Source organism: Lutra lutra, chromosome X, assembly GCF_902655055.1.
Source record: "Lutra lutra chromosome X, mLutLut1.2, whole genome shotgun sequence".
NCBI lineage: Eukaryota > Metazoa > Chordata > Mammalia > Carnivora > Mustelidae > Lutra > Lutra lutra.
The window spans coordinates 46,290,898-46,318,547 of NC_062296.1; the positions used below are offsets into that span (position 1 = coordinate 46,290,898).

Below are 27,650 nucleotides of genomic sequence, written 5' to 3' on the forward strand. Positions count from 1 at the left end.
CTGAAAACCAGCTCTGATGCAGGGGTTCCTCTGTGGGTTAGCCAAGTAGACCTGAACCAGTTTCCTTTTGCCCAAGGGGAAGAAAGAACGAGTTAGGTGCCTGAAAATTGCCACATCACCTCTTTTCCTCCTTATCTCTGCAGGAGAGTATAAAATCAATAGCTTTGCAAGTGCATGGATGTGCTAGAGAGGATAACTTCTCCCTTCTTGGAGATGATTCATACTTCAGTGGATAAACTAAAACAGAACAGCAGATTTTCTGAGACTGCAGGGGAACTTCTGGTTGATAGGAATTTCCCATTGTTCCACAGTCCATAAACATTCTCTGGAGAGATTTTCCAAATATTCCTTTTATTTTATTTTAATCTTTTTGCCTATACACAAATGCTTCTAGCAGCTTTATTTGTAATTGCCAAAAACTGGAAACAATCTAGATGACTTTATTTACTTATTTTTGTTATGTTCAGTTAGCCATTGTATAGTACATCATTAGTTTTTGATGTAGTGTTCAGTGATCCATTAGTTATGTATAACACCCGGTGCTCATCACACCATGTGCCCTCCATCACCCTGTTACTCCCTCCCCCAACCGCCTCCCTTCTGAAACCCTCAGTTTGTTTCCCGGAGTCCAGAGTCTCTTATGATTTGTCTCCCTCTCTGATTTCTCTACCTTCAAATTTCCCTCCCTTCCCCTATACTCCTCTGTGCTATTGCTTATGTTCCATATATGAGTGAAACCATATGATAATTGTCTTTCTCTGCTTGACTTACTTCACTTAGCATAAATCCCTCCAATTCCATCCATGTCGATGAAAATGGTAGATATTCATCCTTTCTGATGGCCGAGTAATATTCTGTGGTATATATGAACCCTATCTTCTTTATCCATTCATCTGTTGAATGACAGCTCCTTCCACAGTTTGGCTATTGTGGACATTGCTGCTATAAACACTGGGGTGCACATGTCCCTTCTTTTCACCACATCTATATTTTGGGGGCAAATACCTAGTAGTGCAATTGCTGGGTCATAGGGTAGCTCTATTTTTAACATTTTATTTAGGTTTTTAGAGCATGTGACCATGCACCTGCAGCAGTGGGGAGAGGCAGAGGGAGAGTTGGAAAGAGAATCTTAAGCAGGCTCCACACCCAGCATGGAGCTAACATGGGGCTCAGTCTCACAACCCTGAGATCATGACCTGAGCCAAAATCAAGAGTTGGATCCTTAACCGACTGAGCCACTCAGGCACCATCCCCCAAATATTCCTTTGCACATAACAAAGATTACTGCTGACTTACTCCTTGCCTTTTCTTCAATTGTCCTCAAAGACATTTTAATGTAAAAAAGTATTGTTTTTAAAATTTAGAGAATATAGAAGTGTCTATAGAGAAAATGTGTTCATCTGTCATTCTATTCTTGCCTTAATCCCAATCGTCAGAAATAGCCACCATTAATATTTGACTTCCCTGTACATGGTCTCATATATACATATACGCAATTTTTAAAATTAGTATATATATAATGTGTGTGTGTGTATATATGTATATATATACACACATATATATATATATTTAGATTTTATTTGAGAGAGAGCACGCATGCAAGAAAAAAAGTGAGAGAGAGAGACAGAGAGCACATGTAGGGGGGAGGGGCAGAGGTAGAGGAAGAAACAGACTCCCCACTGAGCAGTGAGGTCACATGGGACTCAATCCCAAGACCCCTGGATCATGACTTGAGTGGAAGGCAGGTACTTAACTGACTGAGCCTCCCAGGTGCCACTACACAAAAAATTTTCAAATGACATCATACTGCAATGCTATTTTACAAATTCATTTTTGCTCTCCTTACTATATCATGAATTAGTTTAATGCCAGTATGCAAGTCATTAACATGATGATAACTATTCATTATAAAAATAAGAGCTTTCCATCAACAGCCTACTCTCTAGCTGGGGTTTGCAATAGAGAAAATAGCTAGAAGAACTTGGTATAACCTAAATTTTGTTTATTCAGTTAGTTCAGATTTTCCAGAGAACTGGGACGGGCAGTATTGAAATTTGAAGTCACTTTCTGGAAAGTGTAAAAAGCAGTGTTGAGAGTTCTAGGTACATGCTGGTTTTAAAGGAATGGTTTGACAGTGCCTGGAGGTATGGATTGTGATAAATGACCAGGATGCAGCTGAAGAATACCTCAAATGAAACGAATCTTTCCCTCTCCACCAGATACAAATGAGCCATTTGTAATAATAGCTCAGACTTCATCGGAAATGCCGCTTTTGACCTCAACAAATGAATTTTATACTAAAATGATGACACCAATTAATGACGCGGAAGCAAAGACTACATCTAAGTGTTACATACAGGTCACTGGTATGACTTGTGCTTCCTGTGTAGCAAACATCGAACGGAATTTAAGACGAGAAGAAGGTAAGACAGTCTTGGAGCCTGTTATTTTGTGTATTGATTTGAGGACTCTCTCCTTTTTGACCTCTTAGTTGTTTTATAACCATTTTTGTGGTTCTTGCTAGGGCCTTATGAAGTCCTGCATATGAGTGATGTGTAGGACAACCTTGACTTTCTGACAGCCAGTTTTTGTGTTTTGTTCCTAAGTTCCAATCTTGTTTATCTCACAATCAATAAATTTAATATCAATGAAATTTATAGGAAAATAACAGAAGGAAATGTATAAGGTTACTATTCTCTATAGACCTTGGTTGCAATCAATGTTAAGAAACATACAAATTTTCTGATAAAGCTATGCTTAAAACTAATAACCACAGTCCGTAAGTTTCAGTATTACTGTACCTGGACCAAGAACCAGACCAAAACCAAGTTTGTTTAAAATTATAGTGTTCACTGATATTTGCTTATAGCAAAATTGTTAAAAAGTTACTCAGTATCATCTATAAATTTTAACTCTAGGTTACAAAATCTTAGAAAATTTACAGCATACTTTTTTTATTTAGTTATACTCAAATGTTTTACTTTATAAGTTTGCGTTCATGTTAATAGACTTCACACTGTGGTATAATAGATTTGTTAACCATGTAGTTATGCATTTATGTTTAATGAGACTGAAATCATAGGTTTGGTACTAGCCCCAGTGTCTTAAATAATACATGCCCTTGGTCACAAGGGCCAAATAGGTAAGATTAGTATCAGCTTATCCCCTCTATTGTGGGGCAATAACTCAAAGTATATAATAATAATATAGGGCTGGGGTCCATAGGCCTTATATATAAAGGCCTTATAACACACACACACACACACACACACACACCTTATGTTATATATACAGGCCAGAAAATTATAACGAAGTGTATGTTATACAGAGCCATCTTCAGTTATTCTCTTATCTGCATTGTGTCATTTTTGCATGTCATTTCAATCTCCATTATATCTAATTAGAATGCAGTTGAGGCTGAAGCTTATATTATACTTTGAATGATTAAAAGGGGAAAGGAGGGAGGTTAAAAACAAATGAAAACAAAAGAAGTTTGTAAAGTTCTTGTTTAATTTTAGAACCAATAATTTTTTTGCAATTCAGAAGTAGCCTTTTTCATAAGATAAGCAATGCCTATGCCAATCATGAATTTTTTTTTAAATCCATTCTGCTGATTGATCCTTCCTGTGCTTCCTACTATCTATCCCCTTTACTACCTCTTTACCCAATTAAGAATACCATTGGCCTAGCTGGGGTTACTATATTCACTTTTTAAAAAATTATGTAACACTCGCTGTCTCTTAGTTTAGTTTGCATTATATTTATAAAAATGAATAGAGTTTTAATTATAGTTTGAAGTAAGAGTTTGAAAAGTTAGCCATAATTTATGTAAGTCTGAAACCTATGTTTGAGAGTCCAATTTTCCCTTCTATTTCTGTTTGGCTATAGATTACATCCAAATGAAGCAAAAAGATTTTTTTCTACTTTCTCTGTACCTTACTCTTATTACTGATGCTTTCCTATGAACTGGTCCTCTGAATTATTTGGTATCCACAAAGCACCAGAATGTAAGCATTTTATATAGAAAACTTAGATTATATAGGTACTTTGTTTTCTTATTAAAAACTATTATTAAGTTAATATTCTTTTCTTTTCTTTTTATCCAACTGTAGAGTTGACCTGTTGATCCCCATTGCCTGTCAGGTAGCCGCCAAGAGCCATAGATAACCAGAAAGAGCTGACACTTCTGCTATGAAGAATTAATTTTCTTCCTGGCAATGTTAGCAATAGCTGGCTTAGAGAAGTAGGATGGTTATTAATAAAAGGCTTGTGCTAGAGAACAGGATGACTGTGATAAAATGAACTCCTTTGTTTAATTAACAAGTTGTATGGCACTTCCCCCCCATGAATAAGAGCACTTTATATTAGTGTGTACCAGACAGTAAAATTTGATAATTTTAAGAAATCACTATTATTTGATTATGTTATAATGTACATGTTGGTATATCTTGGATTCTTTGCTGTAACTGCAGTGATTTCCTTAAGTGCTTAAGTTCCTTTCTCTCTAGGTCTCTGTCTTATTGGTTTCTACAAATGCTTTATATTTACATGATAAGGTCTCAGCCTATTGTAATTCATAGGCCTTACTTGGATCCCAATTCAAAAAAAAGAAACTGTGTTAGGCAAACTAGTAAACAATTGTAAGACAACTATGGAAATGTGAATTCTGCCCGGATATTTGGTGATAATTATTTTAGGTATGATAAGGTATTATATGTACTTTTTAAAGAGAAGAGTCTATCTTTAAGTGATATGTATTTAAATATTTACATATGAAATGTTATCTGGGTTTAGCTTCAAAATAATCAGGGTAGAGTACAGGAAGTAAGAGGATAGGAATATAGATGAAACAAGAACAGCCCCAGTATTAATTTTTCAAAAAGATTTATTTATTTATTTTAGAGAGAGAGAGAGAACAGGGGGAGGGGCAAAGGGAGAGGGAGAGGGTGAGAGAGAATCCTTAAGCAGACTCCTTGCTTAGCACAGAGCTCAATGTGGGGCTTGATCCCAGGACCCCCAAGATCATGACCTGAGCCAAATCAAGAGTTGATCATCTAACCTACTGAGCTCCCCAGGCACCCCCAGCCCCAGTATTATTGATAATTGTTGAAACTGGGCAATGGTTGTATCAAGTTTATTATGTTGTTCTCTCTTTTGAGTATATATAAATCAGAAATTTCCATAATAAAAAGTTTAAGAAACTAAGGCCCCATTTCAAATAGTTTTATTTGGTTTGGGTTCAAGACTGTATAAAAGCTAACTAATAACTAATAAATAACTAGCAAATTTCTCTAGGTTCACTTTAATCCCTTTATACATGAAAAAATACTAATAACATTACTCTTTTTATAAGGGTATTATCTCAATTGCTTTTATTATCAATGCTTCTAGGAATATATTCTGTACTTGTGGCTCTGATGGCTGGCAAGGCAGAAGTAAGGTATAATCCTGCTGTTATACAACCCCCAATGATAGCTGAGTTCATCCGAGAGCTTGGATTTGGAGCCACTATGATAGAAAATGCTGATGAAGGAGATGGTGTTTTGGAACTTGTTGTAAGTAATCATTTCTGTGTGATTAATAAAATTTACAGAAAAAACATAGGGAGGATTCAGAAAATAGTTCCAAAGATATTTAAGGGTTGGGAAAATAAGACATAAAAGAAAAATTAAGGAAACTGGAAAATACAAGGATAAGATATAACTTAAGCATGGAATGTAAGATAATCATCTCTCTACTAAGAAACAAAAAAGAAGATTTAGGTTTGAATAAATAAATGGAAATCAACTTTTAAAATATAGTATGATTCCTACCTAGTAGCTAGAAAATAAATTTCAGATGCATCAAAGACTTAAATTTTATAGATGAAGCTATAAAACCAGGTGAAGGCATGTTGGTTTTAAAATGGTCATTTTTGCCAATCTAGCAAATTGAATTTTATTTATATAACTTAAACAATTAAAACCAAAAAAATGTAATACTGCACCAAAATTAGTTCCAGCTCAATAAAAAATTTAAATGTCAAAAAACATGAAATCACTAGGAGAAATATTTAGAGCTCTTTCCCCCAGTACTTTATTATAAAAACTTGAGACATCAGGAAAGTCAAAAGAATCGTACAGTGGAAACCCTTATACCCACCACCTAGATTCTCCATTAACATTTTAGCGTATCTCTTTTACTATACGTAAGTCTGTTAATCCATTGTGTAAATAATTTTAGACTCACAAAGTGGCAAAACGAGTAGAGAATTTATATGAAGCTTCTACCCAGCTTTTCCCAATAATAACATCTAACCTATTACTTAAAAAGTAGTATTAGAGTGACAATGGCCTATTTCACTCAGCATAATCCCCTCCAGTCCCAACCAAGTTGATGTAAACAGTGGGTATTCATCCTTTCTGATGGCTGAGTAAAATTCCATTGTGTATATGGACCACATCCTCTTTATCCATTCATCTGTTGAAGGGCATTTTGGCTCTTTCCACATTTTGGCTATTGTGGAAATTGCTGCTATGAATATTGGGGTGCATATGGCCCTTCTTTTAACTACATCTCTATCTTTGGGGTAAATAGCCAGTAGGGCAATTGCCAGGTCATGGGTAGCTCTAAACTTTTTTTTTTTTTTTTAAAGATTTTATTTATTTATTTGTCAGAGAGAGAGGGAGAGAGAGCAAGCACAGGCAGACAGAATGGCAGGCAGAGGCAGAGGGAGAAGCAGGCTCCTGCTGAGCAAGGAGCCCGATGCGGGACTCGATCCCAGGACGCTGGAATCATGACCTGAGCCGAAGGCAGCTGCTTAACCAACTGAGCCACCCAGGCGTCCCAGCTCTAAACTTTTTGAGGAATCTCCACACTGTTTTCCAAAGTGGCTGCACCAACTTGCATTCCCACCAACAGTGTAAGAGGGTTCCCCTTTCTCCACAACCTCTCCAATATTTGTTGTTTCTTGACTCGTAAATTTTGTCATTCTATCTGGTGTAAGGTGATATTTCCGTGTGGTTTTGATTTTAATTTCCCTAAAGGCTAATGATGATGAACATTTTTTCATGTGTCCATTAGCCACTTGTATATCTTCTTTGGAAAAGTGTCTGTTCATGTCTTTTGCCCATTTTTTGACATGATTATCTGTTTTTTTGGGTGTTGAGTTTGAGAAGTTCTTTATAGATCTTGGATATCAGCCCTTTATCTGTAGTGTCATTTGCAAATATCTTTTTGCATTCTGTGGGTTGCCTCTTTGTTTTGTTGACTGTTTCTTTTGCTGTGCAGAAGCTTTTGATCTTGATGAAGTCCCAAAAGTTCATTTTTGCTTTTGTTTCCCTTGCCTTTGGAAGCCTGTCTTGAAAAAAGTTGCTGTGGCCAATGTCAAAGAGGTTACTGCCTATGTTCTTCTCTAGGACTTTGATGGATTCCTGACTCACACTGAGGTCTTTCATCCATTTAGAGTTTATCTTTGTATATGGAGTAAGCATATGGTCGAGTTTCATTCTTCTGTACATAGCAGTCCAATTTTCCCAGCACCATTTATTGAAAGAGACTCTCTTTTTATCCAGTGGATATTTTTTCCTGCTTTGTCAGAAATTAGTTGACCATAGAGTTGAGGGTCTATATCTGGGCTCTCTATTCTGTCCCATTAGTCTATGTGTCTGTTTTTATGCCAATACCATGCTGTCTTGGTGATCACAGCTTTGTAATATAGCTTGAAATCAGGCAGTGTGATGCCCCCAGCTTTGTTTTTTCTTTTTCATTGTTTCCTTGGTGATTCAGGGTCTTTTCTGGTTCCATACAAATTTTAGGATAGTTTGTTACAGCACTTTGAAAAATGCCATTGGTGTTGAAAGTATAGATTGAAAGTATAGATTGCTCTGGGCAGTATAGATATTTTAACAAGGTTATTCTTTTGATCCATGAGCATGGAATGTTTTTCCATCTTTTTGTGTCTTCTTCAATTCCTTTCATAAGTGTTCTGTAGTTTCTAGAGTATAGATCCTACACCTGTTTGGTTAGGTTTATTCCAAGGTATCTTATGGTTTTTGGTGCTATCGTAAATGGAATCGATTCCCTAATTTCTCTTTCTAGAGTTACATTGTTAGTGTATAGGAGAGCAACTGATTTCTGTGCCTTGATTTTGTATCCCACCACGTTACTGAATTGCTGTATGAGTTCTAGAAATTTAAGGGTGGAGTCTTTTGGTTTTCCACATAAAGTATCATTTCATCTGCGAAGAGAGAGTTTGACTTCCTCTTTGACAATTTTAATACCTTTTATTTTTGTTGTTGTTGTTGTTGTCTGATTGCTTTTGCTAGGACTTCTAGTACTATATTGAATAATAGTGTCAAGTGTGGGCATCCTTGTTCTTCATCTTAAGAGAAAGGCTCTCCGCTTTCCCCATTGAGAATGATGATCACCGTGGGCTTTTCATAGATTTTTTTTTTATGAAAGAGGAATGTTCCCTCTATCCCTACACTCTGAAGAGTTTTAATCAGGAAAGGATGTTGTATTTTGTCACATGCTTTTTCTGTATCCATTGAGAGGACAATATGGTTCTTCTCTCTCCTCTTATTAATGTGTTATATCACTGATGAATTTGAAAATTTTGAACCACCCTTGCATCCCAGGGATAAAACCCATCTAGTTGTTATGGATAATCCTGTTAATGTACTTTTGGGTCCTATTAGCTAGGATCTTATTTCCATATTCATTGGGGATATTGGTCTGTAATTCTCCTTTTTGATGCGGTCTTTGCCTGGTTTTGGGAATCAAGGTACTGCTGGCCTCATAGAATGAGTCTGGAAGTTTTCCTTCTGTTTCTGTTTTTTGAAACAGCTTCAGGAGAGTAAATATTATTTCTTCTTTGAATGTGTGGTAGAATTCCCCAGGGAATCCATCAGGCCCTGGACTCTTGGTTTTTTGGAGTTTTTGAACGCTGCTGCAATATCTTTATTGGTCATTGGTCTATTCAGGTTGTGAATCTTTTCCTGTTTCAGTCTTGGTAGTTTAAAGGTTTTCAGGAAGGCATCCATTTCCTCCAGGTTGCTTAATTTATTGATACAGAGTTATTGATAATTTATGATAATTGTTTCTATTTCCTTGGTGTTAGTCATGATCTCTCCCCTGTCATTCATAATTTTATTAATTTTGGTTCTTTCTTTTTTCTTTTGGATAAGTCTGCCCAGTGGTTTATCGATGTTATTAATTCTTTCAGAGAACCAGCTTCTAGTTTCATTGATCTGCTCTACTGTATTTCTGGTATCTATTTCATTAACCTTTGCTCTACTCTTAATAATTTCTCTTCTTGTGCATGGCTTAGGCTTCATTTGTTTTTTTTGTCTCCAGTTCTTTAAGGTATAAAGTTAGTTGTTGAATTCGGGATTTTTCTGTTTCTTTTTTTGTTTTGTTTTGTTTTGTTTTGAGTGAGGCTTGGATAGCTATGTATTTACCCCTTAGGACCACTTTTGCAGTATCCCATGGGTTTTGGACTGATGTGTTTTCATTCTCATTGGTTTCCATGAATTGTTTAAGTTCTTCTTTGATTTCCTGGTTGACCGAAACATTCTTCAGCAGGATGGTCTTTAGCTTCCAAGTGTTTGAATTTCTTCCAAATTTTTTCTTGTGATGCAGTTCCAGTTTCAAAGCGGTGGTCTTTGAATATACAGGGAATAATATAATAATAATATGCAGGGAATATAATTTATATATTATATTACTTTCTTAATATACAAATATAGTAAATTATGAATATATATTATATAAATATTATAATATATTAATATATATTAAATATTAATACATAATAAATAATTCACTATATTAATACATATTAATAATTAATATAATACATAACGATTAATATAATAATTAATATATAATATATAATATATTATATTAATATATATTTATATATAATAAAATAATAATATGTAGGAAATAATCTCAATCTTTTGGTATTGTTTGAGACGTTTTTGTGACCCATTATACAGTCTATTCCATGTGTGCTCAAGAAGAATGAGTATTCTGTTGTTTTAGGGTGGAGTGTTCTATATATATCTATGAGGTCCATCTGGTCCAGTGTGTAATTCAAAGCTCTTGTTTTTTGTTGATTTTCTGCTTAGATGATCTGTCTGTTGCTGAGTTGGAGTGTTGAGGTCTCCTACTATTAATATATTATTATCAATATGTTTTCTTATTTTGGCTAATAGCTGGTTTATGTAGTTGGCTGCTCCCATTTGGGGGCCATAGATATTGATAGTTGTTACAGCCTCTTGTTAGATAGACCCTTACAGAATGATATCGTGTCCTTCTGTATCTCTAACTATAGTCTTTAGCTTAAAATCTAATTTGTTTAATATGAGAATTGCTACCTTAGCTTTTTTTTGAAGTCTGTGAGCATGAAAGATGGTTCTCTATCCCTACACTTCCAGTCTGGATGTATCTTTAGGTTCAAAATCAGTCTCTTGTAGACAGCATATGGATGGGTCCTGTCTTTTTATCCAGTCTGCAACCCTCTGCCGTTTCATGGGAGTATGTATGCCATTCACATTGAGAGTGATTATTGACAGATAAGATTTTGTTGTCATCATGTTGCCTATGAAGTCCTTGTTTCTATATATTGTCTCTAAATTTCTGTTATGTATCACTCTTGGGGTCTTTCTCCTTTTATAGACCCCCCCCCCCCCAATAGTTCTTGCAGGGCTGGCATAGTGGTCACATATTCTTTCATTTTCTGCTGGTCCTGGATGTTATCTCTTCATCCATTCTGAATGACAGTCTTGCTGGATAAAGTATTCTTGGCTGCATGTTCTTCTCCTTTAGTACCCTGAATATGTCTTGCCATCCCTTTCTATTTTGCCAGGTCTCTGTGGACAGGCCTAACATTATTCTGATGTTCATCCCTCTGTAGTTAAGAAATCCCTTCCCCGTCAACACTTTCAAGATTGTTTCCTTATATCTAAGATTTGCAAATTGTACTATTATATGTTGTGGTGTCAGTCTATTCTCATTAATCTTGGGAGGGGTCCTCTCTGCCCCTTGCATAGTAATGCTTGTGTTCTTTCCCAGATTAGGGAAGTTCTCAGCTATGATTTGCTCAAATATATATTCTAGTTTTCTCTCTTTCTCCATGCCCTCAGGGATCCCAATAATTCTGACATTGGAACGTTTCATGGCCTCATTTATTTCCCTAATTCTGTTTTCATGGATTTTAAGGTGTTCCAGGCCTCCTTCTGTTCCTTCCTTTCTAGCAGTTTGTCTTATAGATCACTAATTTGTTCTTCTGCCTCCTTTACCCTAGCCATAGTGTATCTAGCTTAGATTGCATCTCATTCATAGCATTTTTAAGTTCGGCCTGATTAGCTCTCATTTCTGCCCTTAGAGAATCTATGTTGCTGTAATGGTTTTCTGCAGCCTAGCTATTGTCTTCATAACTGTTACCCTGAAGTTTATTTCTGACTTCTTGTTTATATCTATATCCATTAGGTCTAAGGGAGATTGTCTCTGGTTCTTTTCTTTGTTGGGAGTTCTTCCTTCTAGTCATTCTGTTGAGGGATGGTTGAGGGAATGTATAGAGTCAAAAATATCAACCATAATCCAGGCAAGGTGCACCCTGGGAAAGTTCATACCGATTGGAAGCCACCACCAAGAAATCCCAGCCAAAAAAACCCAAGAAGAATATTTATAATGTTAAGAACAAAAGTAAAAAAGGGGGAGGTGAGGGAATGTGGGGGCTATAATCTCTTAATGTGGGTGAGGTAGGGTGTTTCAGTTCTTCCTGGGTGTATTTTGTTTTCTTTGTTAGAGAGCACTACTTCCCAGTGTTACCGGGAAATTAAAACTGTATGTATGTATGTATATATATATATGTGTGTGTGTGTGTGTGTGTGTGTGTGTGTGTGTGTGTATAAAGGTAGTATTGAATAGGGAAAAAAGGACTACATTGAAGTGTGTGTATATATATGGAAAAGAGAAAAAAGTATATGTGAAACAGTAGAAGTTAGAAAGTTACTATGGAATATGTTGTATTAAGCATCTAGTTGAAATGCTAAGTGGGTAAAAAGAAAAAACAGAGAAGAAACATGAGAAAGAATAAAAAAGTTGTATCTAAGAAATGCACAGGGCCGTGAGACAACACCCAAAGTTCAGGATACTATTTCCCCCTGGTGTTGGGGTTTTACAATTTTATGGGGACCCTTGGGTTGTCCTCCTCTTGTTCTTCTAGCTTGTGTTCTGGGGGAGGGCCCTGCTGCATTGCTTTTCAGGTAACCCTGTTTGGGTAGAGTTACCCTGCCCCCTATCAAGGGGCTGGGCTCCATGGAAACTAGTTTTTTGGGCTTTTGTTCTCCAGGGGCTTTTTGTGCCTTTTCCAAGGGTTGGAGCAAAGGAAAATGTCCATAGCTGGACCTCTGCCTGAGAAGAGAAGCCACATTCTGCTCTTCTCTGAACCCTCTAGAACACACAGTCTCCCCCTCTGTAAGTGCCACTGAAAACTGAAGCCTCCCATAGGCAGTGCTCACCCCCAGCAATCCTCTCAGTGGTTGACCCAGATGCCCGCATGTCTCTGCCCCCTGGCCCTCCAAAATGCTGAGCAATTCTGGTCTGGGCAGGCGTGGCTGGTGGCAGCAGTGATGGCGTCCCCCTCCACAGGCACAGGTCTGAGCAAGCAGCCACTGGTCCTGACATTTTCCCCTTAAGCCCCTGGATTCTCTTTGAGTGCTGTTATCAGGACCTTCCCTTCCTACAGCCACCACTCTGCAAGTTGTTGCTCTTCCTCAGGAGCAGGACGCTTTTGCCCTGGGGTATTGTGTTATTTTCCAGTGGCTTGCTTCTCGTGGCTCCCTCCCCGTTCTGTTTATCCTCCAATATCTATCTGCACAATACCAACTCTGTCCTTTGTACCTCTTGACTGAAGAACCTCTGCCTCCATAGAGATCTTACATCTCAGGCTGATTTTGTGGGTGTTCAGACTGGCTTGTAGATATCCAGCTAAATTCCGAGGGCTGGTTGAAGCGGGGTCCCCCATGCCTCTGCCATCTTGAGTACCAACCTAAAACAATTTTTATTTTTTAATTTATATAATTTTTAAAAAGAGATTTTATTTTTTTATTTGACAGAGAGAGACACAGCTAGAGAGGGAACACCAGCAGGGGGAGTGGGAGAGGGAGAAGCAGGCCTCCTGAGGAGCAGGGAGCCCAATGTGGGACTCAATCCCAGGACTCTAGGATCATGACCGGAATGGAAAGCAGACACTTAATGACTGAGCCACCCAGGTGCCCCAAAACAATTTTATTTTTAATTAATTTCTACACCCAACATGGAGCTCAAACCCACAACCCCAAGATCAAGAGTTATGTGTTCCACCAGCTGATCCAGGTAGGCATCTCCATTGATTTTTATTTTTTAAAGACTTAAAAAAAAAAGATTTATTTATTTATTTTAGACAGAGAGATGGGGGGAAGGGCAGAGGGCGAGGGAGAGAGAGTCTCAAGGAGACCTCATACTGAATGTAGGACCTGACATGGGCCTCGATCTCACTACCTGGAGATCATGGCCTGGAGATCATGACCTGAGCCAAAGCCAAGAGTGGGATGCTCAGTTGACTGCCACAGGTGCCCTTATGTTTTATAGATTTCTGGAACTTAGGGGTAATCTGGGTAGCTCAGTTGGTTAATCATCTGCCTTTCGCTCAGATCATGATTCTAGAGACCTAGGATTGAGCCCCATGTCAGGCTCCCTGCTTAGCATGGAGTCTACTTCTCCCTCTCCCTCTGCTATACCTCTCTTGTACTTGTGCTCTCTCCATCAAATAAATAAAATCTTTATAAAATAAATAAAACTTAATAGCTTTATTGAAATATAATTCACATACCATAAACCTTGCCCTTTTAGGGTGTACAATTCAGTGGTTTTTGTATATCCTCAGATTTGTGCAACTATCACCATATCTAATTTTAAGAGATTTTCATTAACCCAAAAAAAGAAACGTCTTGCCTGTTAGCAGTCACTCCTCATTCTTGATAGTAAGCACTTGAGTCTTCTTTATTCCCTTGGTCAGTCTAGCCAAAAGTTTGTCAATCCTGTCAGTTTTTTCAGAAAAACAATTTTTGGTTTTGATTTTCTCTATTCTTTTGTTAATTTCCACTCTAATCTTCAATTTCTTTCCTTTTACCTGCTTTACGTTTAGCTTGCTCTTCTTTTCTAGTATCTTTTTTTTTTCTTTTCTAGTATCTTACCAGGAAAGTTATGTTATTTATTTGAGATCATTCTTATTTGTTAATATTGAACTTTACAGCTACACATTTCCCTTTAAGTACTGCTTTCATTTCAGTTATTATACTTTTCAATTCCAGACTGTCCATTGGGCCTTTTTAATAATCTCTCTCTCTTTATTGATATCATTTATTTGGTGAGATAGTGTTCTCATATTTTCCTTTAATTCTTTTTTTTTAATTTTTTTATTTTTTTCAGCATAACAGTATTCATTATTTTTGCACCACACCCAGTGCTCCATGCAATCCGTGCCCTCTACAATACCCACCACCTGGTGCCCCCAACCTCCCACCCCCCACCCCTTCAAAATTCTCAGATCGTTTTTCAGAGTCCATAGTCTCTCATGGTTCACCTCCCCTTCCAATTTCCCTCAACTCCCTTCTCCTCTCCATCTCCCCTTGTCCTCCATGCTATTTGTTATGCTCCACAAATAAGTGAAACCATATGATAATTGACTCTCTCTGCTTGACTTATTTCACTCAGCATAATCTCTTCCAGTCCCGTCCATGTTGCTACAAAACTTGGGGATTCATCCTTTCTTTCTTTTTTTTTTTTTTTTTACAGCTTTATAAACATATATTTTTATCCCCAGGGGTACAGGTCTGCGAATCGCCAGGTTTACACACTTCACAACACTCACCATAGCACATACCCTCCCCGATATCCATAACCCCACCCCCTCTCCCAACCCCCTCCCCCCATCAACCCTCAGTTTGTTTTGTGAGATTAAGAGTCACTTATGGTTTGTCTCCCTCCCAATCCCATCTTGTTTCATTTACTCTTCTCCTACCCCCTCGACCCCCCATGTTGCATCTCCTCTCCCTCATATCAGGGAGATCATATGATAGTTGTCTTTCTCCGATTGACTTATTTCGCTAAGCATGATACCCTCTAGTTCCATCCACGTCGTCGCAAATGGCAAGATTTCATTTCTTTTGATGGCTGCATAGTATTCCATTGTGTATATATACCACATCTTCTTTATCCATTCGTCTATAGATGGACATCTAGGTTCTTTCCATAGTTTGGCTATTGTAGACATTGCTGCTATAAACATTCGGGTGCATGTGCCCCTTCGGATCACTATGTTTGTATCTTTAGGGTAAATACCCAGCAGTGCAATTGCAGGGTCATAGGGTAGTTCTATTTTCAACATTTTGAGGAACCTCCACCTTTAATTCTTTTTAAAAAAATTATTTTATTAACATATAATGTATTATTTGCCGCAGGGGTACAGGTCTGTGAATCATCAGTTTACACATTTCACAGCACTCACCATAGCACATACCCTCCCCACCCTGTCCCTACTCCCTCCCCCCACATCAACCCTGTTTGTTTCCTGAGATTAAGAGTCTTTTATGGTTTGTCTCCCTCCTGATCCCATCTTGTTTATTTTTCCCTTCCTTACTCCCCAACAACCTCCTGCCCTGCCTCTCAAATTCCTCATATCAGAGAGACCATATGATAATTGTCTTTCTCTGATTGAATTATTTCGCTCAGCATAATGCCCTCTAGCTCTATCCATGTCACTGCAAATGGCAAGATTTCATTTCTCTTTTTTTCAAGAATTTATTTATTTTTATTTGTCAGAGAAAGAGAGAGAGAGAGAAGAAGCAAGGGTAGCAGCAGGCAGAGAGAGAAGCAGGCTTCCCACTGAGCAAGGACACTGATACGGGACTTGATTCTAGGACCCTGGGATCCTGACCTGAGCCAAAGGAAGCTGCTGAACTGACTGAGCCATCCAGGTGTCCCAAATTTGCATTTTGTTTGATGGCTGCATAGTATTCCATTGTGTGTGTGTGTGTGTGTGTGTGTGTGTGTGTGTGTATACACACATATATATGTGTGTGTGTATGTGTGTGTATACACATACACACATACCACATCATCTTTATCTACTCATCTGTTGATGGACATGTAGGTTCTTTCCATAGTTTGGCTATTGTGGACATTGCTGCTATAAACATTCTGGTGCATGTAACCCTTTGGATCACTACATTTGTATCTTTAGGGTAAATACCCAGTAGTGCGATTTCTGTGTCATAGGATCGCTCTATTTTCAACTTTTTGAGGAACCTCCATGCTGTTTTCCAGAGTGGTTGCACCAGCTTGTATTCCCACCAACAGTGTAGGAGGGTTTCCCTTTCTCTGCCTCCTCGCCAACATGTTGTTTCCTGACTTGTTAATTTTAGCCATTCTGACTGGTGTGAGGTGTTATTTCATTGTGGTTTTGTTTTGTATTTTCGTGATGCCAAGAAATGTGGAGCACTTTTTCATGTGTCTGTTGGCCATCTGGATGTCTTCTTTGCAGAAATGTCTGTTCATGTCTTCTGCCCATTTCTTGATTGGATTATTTTTTTTTTGGGTGTTGAGATTGATAAGTTCTTTATAGATTTTGGATACTAGCCCTTTATCTGATACGTAGTTTGCAAATATCTTCTCCCATTCTGTCAGTTGTCATTCGGTTTTGTTGACTGTTTCCTTTGCTGTGCAAAAGCTTTTGAGCTTGATGAAGTTCCAATAGTTCATTTTTGCCCTTGCTCCCCTTGCCTTTGGCAATGTTTCTAGGAAGAAGTTGCTGCGGCTGAGGTCAAAGACATTGCTGCCTGTGTTCTCAAGGATTTTGATGGATTCCTGTCTTGCATTGAGGTCTTTCATCCATTTTGAGTCTGTTTTTGTGTGTGGTGTAAGGAAGTGGTTCAGTTTCATTTTTCTGCATGTGGCTGTCCAATTTTCCCAACACCATTTGTTGAGGAGACTGTCTTTTTTCCATTGGACATTCTTTCCTGCTTTGTTGACCATAGAGTTGAGAGTCTATTCTGGGCTCTCTATTCTGTTCCATTGATCTACATGTCTCTTTTTGTGCCAGTACCATACTGTCTTGATGATTACAGCTTTGTAATAGCGCTTGAAGTCTGGAACTGTGATGCCACCAACTTTGGCTTTCTTTTTCAACATTCCTCTGGCTATTCGGGGTCTTTTCTGGTTCCATGTAAATTTTAGGACTATTTGTTCTATTTCTTTGAAAAAAAATGGATGGTATTTGGATAGGTATTGCATTAAATGTGTAGATTGCTTTAGGTAGCATAGACATTTTCACAATATTTGTTCTTCCAATCCATGAGAATGGAACATTTTTCCATTTCCTTGTGTCTCCCTCAATTTCTTTCATGAGTACTTTATAGTTTTCTGAGTACAGATTCTTTGCCTCTTTGGTTAGGTTTATTCCTAGGTATCTTATAGTTTTGGCTGCAATTGTAAATGGGATCGACTCCTTAATTTCTCTTTCTTCTGTCTTGTTGTTGGTGTATAGAAATGCAACTGATTTCTATGCCTTGATCTTATATCCTCACACTTTACAGAATTCTTGTATGACTTTTAGCAGTTTTGGAGTGGAGTCGTTTGGGTTTTCCACATAAAGTCTCATATCATCTGCAAAGAGTGAGAGTTTGAGTTCTTCTTTGCTGATTCAGATGCCTTGTATTTCTTTTTGCTGTCTGATTGCTGAGGCTAGGGCTTCTAGTACTATGTTGAATAGTAGTGGTGATAGTGGACATCCCTGCTGTGTTCCTGACCTTAGTGGAAAAGCTCTCAGTTTTTCCCCATTGAGGATGATATTCACTGTGGGTTTTTCATAGATGGCTTTGATAATATTGAGGTATGTACCCTCTATCCCTACACTTTGAAGAGTTTTGATCAAGAATCAATGCTGTACTTTGTCAAATGCTTTTTTAGCATCTATTGGGTGTATCATATAGTTCTTGTTCTTTCTTTCATTAATTTTATATCACATTGATTGATTTATAGATGTAGAACCAACCTTGCAGCCTAGGAATAAATCCCACTTGGTCGTGGTGAATAATCCTTTTAATGTATGGTTGGATCCAATTGTCTAGTATTTTGGTGAGAATTTTTGCATCTGTGTTCATGAAGGATATTGGTTTGTAATTCTCCTTTTTGATGGGGTCTTTGTCTGGTTTTGTGATCAAGGTAATGCTGGCCTTATAAAATGAGTTTGGAAGTTTTCCTTCCATTTCTAACTTTTGGAACAGTTTCAGGAGTATATGTATTAATTCTTCTTTAAATGTTTGGTAGAATTCCCCTGGGAAGCCATCTGGCCCTGGGCTCTCATTTCTTGGGAGATTTTGGATGACTACTTTAATCTCCTTTCTGGTTATGGGTGGTTCATGTTTTCTATTTCTTCCTGATTCAGTTTTAGTAGTTTATATATCTCTAGGAATACATCCATTTCTTCCAGATTGTCAAACTTGCTGGCGTATAGTTGTTCATAATATGTTCTTATAATTGTTTGTATTTCTTTCATGTTGGTTGTGATCTCTCCTCTTTCATTCATGATTTTAGTAATTTGGGTCCTTTCTCTCTTCTTTTTGATCATTCTGGTCAGGGGTTTATCTATCTTATTAATTCTTTCAAAGAACCAGCTCCTCATTTCTTTGATTTGTTCTACTCTTCTTTTGGTTTCTATTTCATTGATTTCTGCTCTGCTATTTATATTTCTCTTCTCCGCTATTTATATTTCTCTTCTCCTGCTGGGTTTAGGCTTAATTTGCTGTTCTTTCTCCAGCTCCTTTAGGTGTGGGGTTAGGTTGTGTACTTGAGACCTTTCTTGTTTCCTGAGAAAGGCTTGTATCGCTAATATACTTTCCTCTCAGGACCGCCTTTGCTGTGTCCCAAAGATTTTGAACAGTTGTGTTTTCATTTTCATTTGTCTTCATGAATTTTTTCAATTCTTTTTTAATTTTCTGGTTGACCCGTTCATTCTTTAGTAGGATGCTCTTTAGCCTTCATGTATTTGAGTTCCTTCCAACTTTCCTCTTGTGATTGAGTTCTGGATTCAGAGCATTGTGGTCTGAAAATATGCAGGAAATGTTCCCAATCTTTTGGGACCGGTTGAAACCTGATTTACCACCCAGGATGTGATCTATTCTGGAGAACGTTCCATGTGCACTAGAGAAGAATGTGTATTCTGTTGCTTTTGGATAGAATGTTCTGAATATATATGTGATGTCCCTCTGGTACACTGTGTCATTTAAAACCTTTATTTGCTTATTAATCTTTTGCTTTGATCTGTCCATTTCAGTGAGGGTAGTGTTAAAGTCTCCTACTATTATTGTATTATTGTGGATGTGTTTCTTTGATTTTGTTATTAATTGGTTTATGTAGTTGGCTTCTCCCTTGTTAGGGGCATAGATATTTAAAATTGTTAGATCTTCTTGTTGGACAGACCCTTTAAGTATGATATAGTGTCCTTCTTTATCTCTTATTATAGTCTTTGTCTTAAAATCTAATTTATCTAATATAAGGATTGCCACCTCAGCTTTCTTTTGATGTCCATTAGCATGGTAGATTGTTTTCCACCCCTTCACTTTAAATCTGGTGCTGTCTTTGGGTCTAAAATGAATTTCTTGCAGACAACATATCAATGGATCTTGTTTTTTTATCCTTTCTGATATTCTGTGTCTTTTGATTGGGACATATAGCCCATCTACATTCAGGATAACTATTGAAAGATAGGAATTTAGTGCCATTGTATTGCCTGTAAGGTGACTGTTACTGTATATTGTCTCTGTTCCTTTCTGGTCTGTTACTTTTAGGCTCTCTCTTTGCTTAGAGGATGCCTTTCAATATTTCTCATAGGGCTGGTTTGGTGTTTGCAAATTTTTTAAATTTTTGTTTGTCATGGAAGCTTTTTGTATCTCCTATTTTCAATGACAGCCTAGCTGTATATAGTATTTTCGGCTGCATATTTTTCTCATTTAGTGCTCTGGATATATCATGCCATTCCTTTCTGGTCTTCCAGGTCTCTGTGGATAAGTCTGCTGCCAATCTAATATTTTTACCATTGTATGTTAGAGACCTCTTGTCCCAAGCTGCTTTCAGGATTTTCTCTTTGTCACTGAGACTTGTACGTTTTACTATTAGATGACGCAGTGTGGACCTATTTTTATTGATTTTGAGGGGGATTCTCTGTGTCTCCTGGATTTTGATGCTTGTTCCCTTTGCCATATTAGGGACATTCTCTAATTTGCACCAATATACCTTCTGCCCCTCTCTCTCTTTTTCCTCTGGCATCCCAATTATTCTAATATTGTTTCTTCATATGGTATCACTTATCTCTCAAATTCTCCTTTCGTTGTTCAGTAGTTATTTGTCTCTCTTTTGCTTGTCTTCTTTATTCTCCATCATTCGGTCTTCTATATCACTAATTCTCTCTTCTGCCTCATTTATCCTAGCAGTAGGTGCCTCCATTTGTTTATTGCACCATATTAATAGCTTTTTTGATTTCTACTTGGTTAGATTTTAGTTCTTTTATTTCTCCAGAAAGGGATTCTCTAATATCTTCCATGGCTCTTTTGAGCTGAGCTAGTACCTTGAGAATCATCATTCTGAACTCTAGTTCTGACATATTACCAATGTCCATGTTAATTAGGTCCCTAGAGGTTGGTATTGCCTCTTGTTCTTTTTTCCATGGTGAGTTTTTCCACCTTCTCGTTTTATCCAGATAAAAATATATGAAGGAGAGAGTAAAATACTAAAAGGGTGCCAAAACCCCCAGAAAAATATATGCTACCCAAATCAGAAGAGACCTGAAACTGGGGGGAGAAGAAAGGGGAGAAAAATTAAAAAATAGAAAATAAAAATGCATACACACACACACACACACACACACACATATATATATATTAGACTGTTGAATAGAACAGGGCCACCCACTTGATTTTGGGTATATTCTGGTGTCTTAATAGAAACTGCCTCCCAAATATTAAGGAAAGAAATACTTATGTATATACAAACATAAGGGTAAACATGATGAAGGGACAGAATATGAATATAAAGATGAAAATTTATAAAATTCTAAAAAAGGAATTGATAAGAGAAGTTGGTTGGAAAATGAAAAAAAGAGGAGAGAATGTGATCAGGCTGGATGCTAGATTTAGGGTAAATTTTTTTTAAAGATTTTACTTATTTATTTGACAGAGATCACAAGTAGACAGAGAGGCAGGCAGAGAGAGAGGAGGAAGCAGGGTCCCCGCCGAGCAGAGAGCCTGATGCGGGGCTCGATCCCAGAACCCTGGGACCATGACCTGAGCCGAAGGCAGAGGCTTTAACCCACTGAGCCACCCAGGCGCCCCTAGGGTAAATTTTGATTAGAAGAAATTGTATCCCAAAATTTTAAAGAAAAAAGAGCTATATGTATTAAAAAATAATTTTAAATACAATGAAGGGATAAAATATGAGTATAACTGAAAATTCAAAAAGATTTTTAAAAAAAGATATTGATAAGATAAAATAGTTTAAAAATATTAAAAGAGGAAAGAGGAAAAGTTATAAAAAGTAGAATCAGAAAAAAATAAAATAAAAAAAATTTAACTTTGCAAGACTAAAAGATCATGGGGGGAAAAGCCATGAATTCTCTGTGTTGCTTTCCCCTAGCTCTGTAGTTCCACAGTTCTCTTTGAATTCGGTCTTGGCTGGATGTTCTTTTTGATCTTTTTGGGGAGGGGCCTGTTGCAGTTATTCTCAAATGTCTTTGCCTGAAGTGGAATTGCACCACCCTTGGCAGGGGCCAGGCTAAGTAATCTGCTTGGGTTAGCTCTTGGAGCTTTTGTTACCTGATCACTTTTCATAAAGCTTTGGAGGATGGGAATGAAGATGGCAGGCTCCCAATCCCTGGCCCCAGAGGAGCCTAGAGCTTGGGCCCCCACTCTCAATGTGCCTTCCGTGAGAAGCAGTCAGTCCCTCCAGTCTCCGTGGTCTCCGGCCACAGTCTGTGCTTACCTGACCTGTGACTGAGCATTTCTGTCTCTGGCGCATGGCCCCGTTTGGAGTTTCCAAGCCCAGCAGATTCCTGCAGCATGCTATCACGCTGCTCCTCCTGGAGGAGAAAGGAGGGGGTCTCTCTGGATCTGCCATTTGTGGTGTCCCTGCTCGAGGAGCAATGGCCCAACTATGCCTTGGGTCACTGTTTAAGGTAACCCCGAGCTGAGAGCTCACTCCTTGGCTCTGGCTCCATGTTTGTTGCCAGCTTCTCTGCTCTGATACCTGGCAGCCCTGCCACACTCAGACACCCCCGGTCTTTCTGTGGCCCCGTGTGTCCTGAGACCACACTGCCCCCACGAGGGCTCCACCCCCACTTAGCCTCTGGAGCAACATCCCTCAGTGGAGCAGACTTCTAAAAGTTCTGATTTTGTGCTCTGCTGATCCACCACTTGCAAGGAGCCAGCCCCTCCCCCACAGTTTATCTTCCCGTTGCTTTGGATTCACTTCTCCACACATCCTACCTTCCAGGAAGTGTTTGATTTTCTGTTCCTAGAATTGCTGCTCTTCTTCTCTTCTATCTCCTGTTGAGTTTGTAGGTGTTTGGAATGGTTTGATAACTATCTAGCTGAACTCCTGGGACCTCATGCTATTTCAGTCTCCTACTCCTCCTCCATCTTGCTTCCTTTCCTCCCTTTAATTCTTTTTTTTTTTTTAACAATTTATTTATTTTAGAAAGTGCAAGTTGGGGGAAAAACCGAGGGAGGGGGAGAGAGAGAATCCTCACATGGGCTGCCTGGTGAGTGTAGAGCCTGACATGGCACTCGATCCCAGGATCCTGAGTTCATGGCCTGAGCCAAAATCGAGTCAACCACTTAACTGACTGAGCCACCCAGGTGCCACCATCTGATTTTCTTGAATACATGCTTCCTGGATTGCCAAAATCTTTTATTTAATTTCCAAATTTCAAAAAAAAGTTGGTTTTGTCAGTTTTTGCTAGTTTTCTCATTGTTTTTATGGAGTAGATAATTTTCAAAGGCCTTTAGTACACCATTATATTCTTTCAGTATATATTCTTGAATAAAAACTTTGTAATTTGTTATATATCCTTTAATCACTTCCCAGAGTCTTTAAAGGGCTGTTTTTTGAACTTTTGTTCAATTTATCATTGCTTTTGGGGGGAGGGATTTGCTGAGCTGTACACACAGTCATTCTAGAATGACTGCTATTCCATTTTAGAATTTTTAAAATATTTATTTATTTATTTATTTATTTATTTGAGAGACAGAGATCAGAAGTATGCAGAGAGGCAGGCAGAGAGAGAGGAAGGGAAGCAGGCTCCCTGCTGAGCAGAGAACCCGAAGTGGGGCTCGATCCCAGGACCCTGGGATCACTACCTGAGCCAAAGGCAGAGTCTTTAACCCATTGAGTCACCCAGGCACCCCTCCATTTTATAGTTTAATACTAACCTCACCCAAGACATAAGGCAAAATGCATTTTTAGACAAAGGTATAATACTTTTGTCATCCATTAACCTTTGATAAAAGTAATACTGAAGACTAAGAAATCTAGGGAGAAACAAGACATTCAGTACAAGAAATGATTGATCCTTTATCACTGGGTAGTGATAGAGTAGTGACAGGAAGAGAGAGACTGACTTAATGAGATCCTCTTCTATTTAACCTGTTGTGGCTAGACCATATCTTTGTTCAATGTAATTTTATATAAAAACAGCATTCTAGTGAACATATCTGGAGGATATTAATAGTGCAGATAAGACCTTTTGTGTTCATCCCATGCTATAATTCATGTTTAATGGAGGAAAAGTAGATTTCTGAATAACAAAACCTTTGTCTTTAACAGGTAAGAGGAATGACATGTGCCTCCTGTGTACATAAAATAGAGTCTATCCTCACAAAACACAGAGGGATCTTCTATTGCTCTGTGGCCCTGGCAACCAACAAAGCACATATTAAATATGACCCGGAAATTATTGGTCCCAGGGATATTATCCATACAGTTGAAGTAAGTGGTAAGATTTTGGATTTCTGTGTTCTTACCTATTCAGTCAGCACTCTATTGAATCACTTCTAGTTTTTATCAAAGACAATGAAAAAATATGGTTCCTTTGATTATTCTCAATTAACATGTCCCAAATTTGATATGAATATGTTTACAACCTTTTTTTTTCCTTAGTCTTTGTCAGGAAGAGTTAGGCAAAGGCATATTGGCACTATTAATCAGGAGTTGATTGAAGGTAGAATCACAAATCCTTTAAAAATATTTAGAAAATGGCAGTAAAGTACAATTTGTTGTAAGAGTAATTAATTATTTAAAAAGCAAGCATCATGCTAGATGCTTTATTGTACCTAGATCAAAGCAAACTGTAATTTAAAAAAATTTGTGTATGGTTGACACAACGACGTTATATTAGTTTCAGGAATATAACATAGTGATTCAACAACTCAGTAGTTATGCATGCTCACCATAAGTGTAGCTCCCATCTTTCACCGTACAATGCTATTACAGTACCATTGTCTATATTTACCATGCTCTACCTTGTTTTCCCATGACTTAGTCATTCCATAACCAGCAGCCTGTATTTCCCACTCCCCTTCACCCGTTTTACCCATCTTCCATCTACCTCCCCTCTGGCAATCATCAGATTGTCTTCTGTATTTATAGATCTGATTCTGCTGACAAACGATGTATTTTTAAGTATGAAATTTAAAAGACCAAACCCTTTTATTTGTCACAGACTTATCTTGTGTTCTTCAGTAAATCAAGTGGTAGTACATGTGACAATGCTTTAAAAGTTTTAATGTGGTATACCCTTGGTGTTATAATGCTTGGAGCATATTAATATTCAGATAAGATCCTATTAATATAGATAATAATGCCATTAACATCTTTGTGAAGCTAGCATTATTGAGTATTTACTATGAGCCAGTTACCAAGATTGCAAAGCTTCAACTCTTAATTTAATCTCACAACAGTGCTGTCATCTTCATTTTAGAGATGACAAAACTCAGGTTCAGAGAAATTAAGGTACTTACCCAAAATCACATAACTAGTAAGTGTCATAGCTGGATTTGAGCTTATTCTTTCTTTAAAAAAATAAGTATTTATTTGTTTGAGAGAGAGAGAAAGAGAGAGAGAGAGCAAGCAGGAGGCGGGAGAGGAAGAAGCAGACACCCTGGCAGTCTGACACAGGGCTCAATCCTGGGACTCTAGAATCATGACCTGACCTGAAGGCAGATGTTTAACTGACTGAGCCACCCAGGCACCCCGAGCTTATTCTTTCTGACTGTGAAATGCATGCTTGCTTTTTTCACTGTGCTGTGCTACAATGCCAACAAATACAAGATGGCAGCATTTTCCCTAGTAGCTGAAAATATAGAGTATGTTACTGTCTATGGGCATATGAGTCTTATGTATGTGTAGTTTTCTTTAATACTTTGTTTTATTGGGGAAAATGTGTATTCATGTTCTTTTTCTGATAGAAGAAGAGTAGAGACTGCATCTGCAAAGACTTCAATAACATATTTAGTATGGTGCTAACTTTTGTGGCCTATTATTCAGTTTTCTAAATTTGTTCAGGGGATAGATGGATAGATAGATGTCAAAGCTAAAATTTAATGTATGTCCATACTAGTGGATGATGCTTGTCTAAATGTAAGATTTATGATTTTATTATTGAATTCTGTCTTTATTAAGTCATCAACACCATCAGCCTGACCAACCAACAGATTCTGCTTTTTTCTTTTCTTTTTTCTAAAATTACTTATTAGATACTTTAGCTTACTTTTTGATATATTAAGAATCTTAGTGAGGATAGCTGAACTTGAGTTAAATCATTAGTTTGAGAACAGTAGGCTAGACATTAATTAGAGTAAAGGATCTATTCATTTCTTTGTTGAAAGATTATAAACAAAAGTAATTAAGGGAAGGGAGTATATCTTCACCTTTGCAATCATCAGAGTGACTTGCTTTCAGTAATTGAGTTGAATTGTTCTTAATGACAGTACCATGTCTTAGAATTTCTCTATGTAGTAGTTTTATATTCAGTGAAATAATTGTTTTCTCATGAATTTCCTTAGAGCTTAGGTTTTGAAGCTTCTTTGGTCAAGAAGGATCGATCAGCAAGCCACCTGGACCATAAACGAGAAATAAGACAGTAAGTGCTTTTGGTGCATCAATGAAAAACAGATTTTGACTCTTTGTTACAAATTTCTTTTAAGAGAGAGAAAGAGTGAGGAAGAGGCAGAGGAAGGGGGAGAGAGAATTTTGAGCAGGCTCCACACTCAGCACAGAGCCTGATGCAGGGCTCGATCTCATGACCCTGAGATCATGACCTGAGCCAAAATCAAGAATTGGACGTTTAACTGACTGAGCCACCCAGGTGCCCCCTTTATTACAAATTTAACATCCTGTTGACATGTCAGTTTTTACAATGTCATCCTTATATTGGGTGGAGTGGTCATAATTTGTATTTCCCTATAGTGCATAGAATCTTTAACCACCAGCTACTTACTAAAATGATGTTTCTTTTTTTACGTAAGGTGGAGACGCTCCTTCCTTGTGAGCCTCTTTTTCTGTATTCCCGTAATGGGGCTGATGATATATATGATGGCTATGGATCACCATCTTGCAACTCTTCACCATAATAAGAACATGAGTCAAGAAGAAATGATCAAAATTCATTCTTCTATGTTCCTGGAGCGCCAGATCCTGCCAGGACTGTCCATTATGAATTTGCTATCCTTTCTATTGTGTGTACCTGTACAGGCAAGTGAAATGTCAGCAAGTGTATATGTTAATAACGAAAAATAGCAAAATGTGACAGGCAAGGCTATTTTCAATATCAAAACAGATATTAGCCAGAAGTTTGATCATTTTATGCTAGATGCTTTATAAAAATAATCTTAAACTGAGCGGTTAAAGTGGATAATAAATTCTACTTAACTCCTAAGGATATTGTTTAACAACAAAGCAGAGAGAAAGAGTTCAATTCATATTTAGATATGAATTTAGCATTCATATCTGCTGTTGTATATAACTTTGTTTAAAGTTATTATTAAAAATATTTTATTTATATTTGTATTTAATATTCTATATTAAACATATTAAAATTAATTATACTACTATTATATTAAGTATATTTATAAATATTTTAATTAATAACTTATATAAAATAAAATAATTATAATTATCATAATTATGATATCATAATTATAATTATTATATTATATATATGTAGTTATATTATAATTATTATATTATAATTATAAATGATAATTATAATATTATGTTATTATTTTTATTATTTCTCCCTGGTACTGATGTCCATTACTTTCTGTATGTTTTCAACTCTTCTTTTCTTTTTCTTTTTAAAAGATTTTCTTTATTTATTTGACAGAGAGAGAGAGATCACAAGTAGGCAGAGAGGCAGGCAGAGGGGGAGGGGGAAGCAGGCTCCCTGCTGAGCAGAGAGCTTGATGTAGGGCTCCATCCTAGGACCCTGAGATCATGACCTGAGCTGAAGGCAGAGGCTTAACCCACTGAGCCACCCAGGCGCCCCTCAACTCTTCTTTTCAAATAAACTTTTA

General features: G+C 37.5%; 1 protein-coding gene across 1 annotated transcript in view; it reads left to right on the forward strand.

Moving 5' to 3' along the window:
• The window catches only part of ATP7A (ATPase copper transporting alpha), a 176,612-nt gene that overhangs the window by 108,930 nt on the left and 40,032 nt on the right, over positions 1–27,650 (forward strand). The window contains exons 5-9 of the mRNA XM_047715684.1: positions 2,220–2,423; positions 5,392–5,555; positions 23,905–24,066; positions 26,142–26,218; positions 26,604–26,829. Coding sequence (XP_047571640.1) covers positions 2,220–2,423; positions 5,392–5,555; positions 23,905–24,066; positions 26,142–26,218; positions 26,604–26,829 — 833 coding nt within the window. The remainder of the gene's footprint in view (positions 1–2,219; positions 2,424–5,391; positions 5,556–23,904; positions 24,067–26,141; positions 26,219–26,603; positions 26,830–27,650) is intronic.